An 8179-nucleotide genomic window follows, 5' to 3' on the forward strand; every position below is an offset into this window, starting at 1 on the left:
ATTCTTTGAAACAAGAGACAAATCCTTTGATCCTTTAAGTTTTACCAGTTTGAATTTTTTCTTTGTTATTTAAAACTTTGGATAACATTGATTAATAATATAATCATAACTAAAACTACTCAAATTTTCAGTTCTACTTTCATCAGAGGGAGCAAAAGAAATTACAAAGTTATAATCATATATTACAATAAATCATGTTTTAATCTTATATTGTTTTCTCTTTAAATCATTAATGTGTTAAATATAGAAATATACAAGCAAAAACAATGCTTGCATACTCACACTCAACCCCACAATATCTATAGTCTCTAACCATGCTGGTAAACCAGCTTCACTAGCTCTGTTTTGTTTGAGAACAGCACAACTATTCTGGTCCACCAGCACTGCCAGCACTATATCGGCACTAACCAACATGAACCAGCCTGGGCTAGCATGGAATTCTTGCTAGTTTATGCTGGATTTTGTCTGTCTCATGCTGATGTTACATAGGACTGTTTTTGTCAGGAAAACTTTGGTGAGAGTATGTAATTAAAAGTCAGTTTGTCAGAGGCTTTCTTGCAGATGGGGCTTTGTTGTTTCAAGTCTGAAGATAACAATGTCTCAGAGCAACCGTGAACTCATCAAAAATTATTGTGTAATTGTCTTTAATTCTGTGACTCAGAGGAGGTGCAATTTGGCCTCATGTTGTTTTTTTCTGGCCCTTGTTTTCCTAATGCTCTTTTGGGACTGTGGTCAAAACAAATACCTCTTCTTGCCCTGCACTGATGCACAAGGATTCAGGAAGACTGCTAGACAAGCTGGTAACACCAAACTGTGCCCAATGTCTGTACATGTCCTATTGTGGCTTCTATTTTCTGTGTTGGTGCTTCTACCGTGGGCAGTATGTGGGGCTCTGGTAGATGAGACTCTGCAGGAAAAGTGTGTGAACTTGGATGCTCCACAGAACTTAGAAGGTGTTGGTTTCTATCAGGATGGTGATGTGATTATCGGTACTCTCATTAATGTCCACAACCTGGCTGCAACCCCTGACCTGAGTTTCACCAGAAAAGCTGAATTAGCGCCATGCTTAGAGTAAGTGATATGCCCTTTCTAATTCTCTTTCCTATTACACCTCACGCCTGTCAAGTACATGGAGTTTAAGTATTGATGTGTTCTGTACAATGATATTTTGTATACTAAATTTGCTCTGTAAGATTTTTCCTGCAAGTGGATTTTATTTTAATTTGCACAACGTCTAACAGAAGGTTTAAAGTTTTCAGGATTATTAATGAATATTCTGTAACTCAGAAAATTGCCTGTATGTGTACTTTGATGTATTTTTTGTACATGTACAAACATATATCATCATTGAAACATGATGTAGCTACTCATGTAGTTTATTTATATGATTGCAGAATCATGTTTTATATGTTTTATATTAGTTTTTTTATTTTATTTTTTATTATTAATATTATTTCTAAACAGCAGCATAACAATGTCTCAGAGCAACCGCTCTTCCAAAAATACTAAATGTCCCTGTGCCACTCTATCTTACCGTGAACTCATCAAAAATTGTGTAATTGAATTTTGAATGTGATACATAGAAAATGTATTCCATATTCTGTATATACAGAATGCTTGCACAGAATATTTATTCAGTAATTTACATGTATGAATTTTATCAAGTGAACATAATTTTACAATATCTTGATCTGCAGGTAATTTACTGTAGCTATACAGTCAAACCAAAAATTATTCAGACAGTTTTGATATTTTTGATATATTTTTACTAGTGGGTGCAGGACACTATAGTTAATTTATGTAAGTGAGGATAGCAAAATAAACTGAGACTGAGAAAATTCTTCATACAGTGGACTAATAAAATTTATAAAAATTTGGAACCAAAAATTATTCAGACACTTTGACCTGACCATGTTTTGCTTAAGTGTTATCTGACATTATTTTTTTTCTGACACAGTTTAACTCTGAGATTTTGTCATATTTTATTACCATTTTTTTTAACTATAGTGAATAAACTAATGAATGAAATGTTCAAGGTGTCTGAATAAATTTTGGTTTGACTGTATCTGCAGTCACTTTTTTATAACATATTTTTTTTAAATCATAAAACATGCTAATGAGGTGAAATATAGGTGAATATAGATTTAGTTTACAGGATTATTGTTCATTATACTAACCCATTGTTGTTTTGCCTGCATAATGTTCCTAAATTTCAGTGCTGACGTATTTAAGTAGCTCAAGTGATCACTGTTTGATTCTTGCTCACCACTGGAAAAAAAATAATTTTAATTTTATGAAAAAAAATATACTTATTCAATATTGTATATGCTTTGTGGCACCCAAGACAAAAAGATAATAATTTTACTGGAAATTGTTTGTCTCCTGTTAGTTTTCAGGAACGTTCTGTTCGCTGGCTTCAGGCAGTTGTGTTTGCAGTTGAAGAAATTAACCGGAGCCCCACTCTGTTGCCAGGGGTCAGACTGGGTTATCACATAATGGATAGCTGTTCCCGATACCCCCACAGCCTGAAGGCAGCTATCTCAATGATCAGTGGAGGAAATGAAACTTGTGGTACCACTAGACCTGCTAAGCTCCTCATTGGAGATTCTTCTTCTACTCAGAGCATTCTTCTATCCAGGACCCTGAATCCCCTACAGATTGCATTGGTGAGGTTATATTATGCACCAAAAAAGAAAGTCAAATTGTGATTGAATTGATGTTTGGCCATTTGTAAATATGCAATATGACATTTAAATTCAAGCTCTATGCAAATACTGTATTGTTTTATATGTACTTCCAGATCAGCTACCTGGCTAGCTGCCAATGTCTCAGTAACAGACAAAAGTATCCTAATTTCTTCCGCACTGTCCCCAGTGATGCCTTTCAGGCACGCACCATGGCACGGATGGCCAAACGGTTTGGTTGGACCTGGGTTGGAGCCGTGGTTGCCGATAATGACTATGGGCGAGGGGCTGTGCAGGTGTTTGAAGAGGAAATCAAGGGCACGGGGATCTGCTTGGCCTTTTTTCACACACTCTACAGGGAGCAATTAACAAAGGATGTGGCCCGTGCTGCAACAACAGTCCAAGCCTCTTCTGCCCATGTGATCTTGGTGTTTGCTTGGTATACAGATGTTGAGGCGTTTCTCTTGGAATTGATCCGTAGGAATGTGACAGACAGGCTGTTCCTGGCAAGTGAGATCTGGAGCACCAGTGACTATCTTTTAGCCAATCCCCAGCTCTACACCATCTCTAAGGGAACACTGGGTGTGGCATTAAGAAGCGTGCCCATACCTGGTTTTGATGCACATCTCCGGCAGCTACATCCTGCTCGTTACCCTAATGATGAATTCTTGAGGGCCTTGTGGGAAAATACATTTGGCTGTAGCCTTACGAAAAGCTCTTCCATGGTTACTCAGGAAGCCCTGCCTCCATGCAGTGGCAGAGAGAGTCTGGAAGGGGTTCACAGTCAATTTACAGATACTTCTCATCTTACAGTGACATATAATGTTTACTTGGCTGTATATGCTGCTGCTCATGCACTTCACTCTTTGCTGGCGTGCACCCCGCAAAACAATTCTGATCCTAAAATAAAACCAAAGTGCTCCTCTCCAGACAACATCACTCCAGCACAGGTATGCATCTCATGTGAATTTTTTAAATAATTATTTATTTATATAGTGGTCATATTTATATAGTGGTCAAAATGACATATTTCAAAATGTAAGAATGCATTTAGATAACCAAATATTCATTCAGCTACCAATCTGTCATTAATTTTAAAGAAAGCTCTTTTCAAACAAGACATTTCACAGTAAGAAGTGTTTGTTTTAACATTTGTTGAGTTATTTATGTTATGTTATTTATTAAAATATTTAATTTACTTTATTTTAATCAATTGAAAATTAAGCTTTATATTTTTAAATTATGAATTATACTTAAATGCAATTTTATTTACATAATTTTTTCCCCCAGTTTAAAAGACTAAAATGCATGTTTGAGCTGTTTAACTAAAAGTAACTTGCACTGACATATCTTAAAATATGTCAATTCCTTTGTTTTCTGAAAAGCTACTGAAATGTTCTATTTGAACTAAGGCCTAATCCTGGCTTAATATAAGCCGTCTGTAAAACCAGGCTTAAATCTCCTACTATTTCAGCTTATTCCGATTTAGACTAAAACAGCACGTTTAAAGTTGTTTAATAAATGTTCTGTAACTCATAAAATTGCATATATTTATTCTTAAACTTAATTATGTTCTCAAATGAACCAACTGAATCAAATGAACACAATTTGAATATTTATTTGCAGTATTTTTTTTTTAAGTAAGCAAACTGTTCAAGTAAGACATTTTTAAACCTTAATAGACAATACATATAATGTAAATATGAAGTATTTGGAAATTGCAATGACTTTTTTCATCTTAAGTATGGATTAACTTGTGGTTGTTCCAAATATTTACATTTTCTCTCTTTTCCTGACTTGTTCAGCTTTTACAGCACATTGGACAAGTTAATTTCACCACTCAGTTAGGAGAGGAGTTTTATTTCCAGGATGGCAGCATTCCACCTGTCTATGACCTGGTGAACTGGCAGAGAGCTGCTGATGGTTCACTCCACTATGTTTCCATTGGACGAGTAGAGGGGAACCAGCTCATTATTAATGAGTCAGCCATTACATGGCCTGGAAACACTGAAATGGTGACAGGGGCTTCTAATAAAAATATATATATATATATATATATATATATATATATATAATGTGGGATGACTTTGAATATATATATATATATATATATATATATATATATATATATATGTATGTATATATATATATTTTTTTTTTTCCACACACACCGATCAGGCATAACATTATGACCACCTTCCTAATATTGTGTTGGTTCCCCTTTTGCTGCCAAAACAGCCCTGACCTGTCGAGGCATGGACTCCACTAGACCCCTGAAGGTGTGCTGTGGTATCTGGCACCAAGATGTTAGCAACAGATCCTTTAAGTCCTGTAAGTTGCGAGATGGGACCTCCATGAATCAGACTTGTTTGTTCAGCACATCCCACAGATGCTCGATTGGATTGAGATCAGGGGAATTTGGAGGCCAAGTCAACACCTCAAGCTTGTTGTTGTGCTCCTCAAACCATTCTTGAACCATTTTTGCTTTGTGGCAGGGCGCTTTATCCTGCTGAAAGAGGCCACAGCCACCAGGGAATACCATCTCCATAAAAGGGTGTACATGGTCTGCAACGTGTCAAAGAAACATCCACATGGATGACCCAAGGTTTCCCAGCAAAACATTGCCCAAAGCATCACACTCCCTCCGCCGCCTTTCCTTCTTCCCATAGTGCATCAGACCAGGCCACCTTCTTCCATTGTTCCATGGTCCAGTTCTGATGCTCGCATGCCCACTGTTTCCACTTTCGGCGGTGGACAGGGGTCAGCATGGGCACCCTGACTGGTCTGCGGCTATGCAGCCCCCATACGCAACAAACTGCGATGCACTGTGTATTCTGACACCTTTCTATCAGAACCAGCATTAACTTCTTGAGCAATTTGAGCTACAGTAGCTCGTCTATTGGACCACATGGGCTAGCCTTTGCTCCCAACGTGCATCAATGAGACTTGGCCGCCCATGACCCTGTCGCCGGTTCACCACTGTTCCTGCCTTGGACCACTTTTGATAGATACTGACCACTGCAGACCGGGAACACCCCACAAGAGCTGCAGTTTTGGAGATGCTCTGACACTGTCTAACCATCACAATTTGGCCCTTGTCAAAGTCTTTCAAATCCTTACGCTTGCCCATTTTTCCTGCTTGTAATACATCAACTTTGAGGACAAAATGTTCACTTACTGCCTAATACTAACCCACTAACAGGTGCAGTGATAAAAAGATAATCAGTGTTATTTACTTCACCTGTCAGTGGTCATAATGTTATGCCTGATTGGTGTATATATAGTGTTTGTATGTATTGGTTATAGGTCTTGCTATATGCAAATTAATCCTTCTGAGACCAGACATAAAATTGTATGTAATTTGTATTAATAATTATTGTCTATTGCCCTCAAATGTCTTCCTTATGTCATGTTCCCAGATGCCTGTATCCAAGTGCACTTCTGAGTGCCCCCCTGGGACACGTAAAGCCATTAAGAAGGGCCTTCCAGTATGCTGTTTTGACTGCTTGCCCTGTACAGAGGGGGAAATCAGCAATAGTACAGGTCATTAATAGTCTCTACTTTATATTTTACTCTGACACTAATTTATTAAGTCACTAAACACTATAGAGCTTTAATATTCCTCTTTTGATTTTTTTTTTCTTCTCTAGGCTCAATAAAATGTTATCGCTGTCCCCAAGAGTTCTGGTCAAATAGTTTCAGAAATGAATGTGTGCCCCGTGAGATGGAGTTTCTCTCTGTTAGAGAAACAATGGGCATTACGCTGACCGGTGTTGCCATTTCGGGTGCTGTCGTTACAGCTACAGTGGCTGTTATTTTCCTGCACCATAGGAACACTCCAATAGTTAAAGCTAACAACTCAGAGCTCAGCTTCCTGCTCCTCCTGTCTCTCAAACTCTGCTTCTTGTGCTCGCTAGTATTTGTAGGCCAGCCATCGCTCTGGTCATGTAGGATTCAACAGGCAGTGTTTGGGATCAGTTTTGTCATGTGCATCTCCTGTATTCTGGTCAAGACCATTGTAGTTCTAGTTGCATTCCACTCTGCTAGGCCTGGATCCTCAGCTCTTATCAAATGGTTCGGACCGGGCCAGCAGAGAGGAAGCGTTCTGGTCTTTACCTGCATTCAGGTGATTATCTGTGCCATTTGGCTCTCTGTCAGTCCGCCTTCACCTCGCCGTAACTTTGGAATCCATGGTTCAAAGGTCATCCTTGAGTGCACAGTTGGGTCAGTTGTGGGATTCGCCTGTGTACTGGGCTACATTAGCTTTCTGGCTGCTGTCTGCATTCTACTGGCCTTCTTTGCCCGTAAACTTCCAGATAATTTTAATGAGGCGAAATTCATTACTTTCAGCATGTTGATCTTTTGTGCTGTGTGGATTGCTTTTGTGCCAGCATATGTGAGCTCACCAGGGAAGTACAGTGTAGCTGTGGAAATTTTTGCCATCTTGGCCTCTAGTTTTGGACTCTTGTTTTGTATATTTCTCCCAAAATGTTACATTATTTTACTCAAGCCAGAAAACAACACTAAAAATTTTCTTATGGGTAAAGCATAATTATACACTTGAAAACCTTTTCTGTTTTGTGATTCTGTTTCCCTATAATAAAGCTGTTCTGAGTCACAGTCATGTTTATTTCTGTCATTCATTCATTGCTTCTCAAATCTGTCCATGAGATCCATGAGAAGTAAATTTTCAAAAAAGTGATCACACATGTATAATTATAATAGGTAACATTTTACAATAAGGTTCATTAGTTAAACATTAGTTAATGTACCCTCTACTGCACACATTGATGGCACATGAAAAAAATATTCCACATCATTTTTTGATTCATTTGGGAACGTTATTGATAAAAAAAAAAAAAAATGTTTTGACCCCCAACCCTCCCCCCACTTCAAAATACTTTTTCAACGTTGTGCAACAATGGTATAGAATCAAAGAGAAATTTATCATAAGACAATGCTCAGGGAGCAATGCAAAATCACAATTAAAAAAAAAAAAAAATCATTAAGTAAAAAGGGGAAAAACACTTGAAACACATTGATATATTGAATTTGATACATGCATAGGTCTGTATCATGTAGTGTGTCGTGTCATATAATGTACTACATGTAATAAGATTTCACTCCGTACAAAACTTCAAAAAGCAGTTCTTCTCTGCTGTGAAATAGTGGTGTATGTTACAATTTTTGCACATCACTTTGGGTGTTCCTGCGCATCCAGAAACCCTGCATCGTCCCTTCTTATAACACATTATTGCCAATGTGAGGTATTGTCCAAAACATTCTCGAAAAGTACCCCTTATTGCACAACGTTGTCCTGAGGCAACGAAAAGAAAAACTGAATTTCTCAACATGCAAAATAAAAACACTTCATAAATCCTGACAAAAGGCTTCTTTACACCTTCATACACACGCGCGCGCACACACACACTCACACACACAGAGACACACACACACACATTTTATGTACAGTTCATGTCATTTTAAATAAGGTT

General features: G+C 37.8%; 1 protein-coding gene across 1 annotated transcript; it reads left to right on the forward strand.

Moving 5' to 3' along the window:
* Positions 1-416: 416 nt before the first annotated feature.
* Positions 417-7304, forward strand: LOC125254229 (extracellular calcium-sensing receptor). The gene is made up of 6 exons (XM_048168748.1): positions 417-1071; positions 2390-2666; positions 2801-3634; positions 4490-4699; positions 6104-6227; positions 6335-7304. The coding sequence occupies exons 1-6, from the start codon at positions 596-598 to the stop codon at positions 7234-7236; spliced, it is 2823 nt and encodes a 940-aa protein (XP_048024705.1). The 5' UTR covers positions 417-595; the 3' UTR covers positions 7237-7304.
* Positions 7305-8179: the final 875 nt, after the last annotated feature.

This window comes from Megalobrama amblycephala, linkage group LG19, assembly GCF_018812025.1.
Source record: "Megalobrama amblycephala isolate DHTTF-2021 linkage group LG19, ASM1881202v1, whole genome shotgun sequence".
Taxonomy (NCBI): domain Eukaryota; kingdom Metazoa; phylum Chordata; class Actinopteri; order Cypriniformes; family Xenocyprididae; genus Megalobrama; species Megalobrama amblycephala.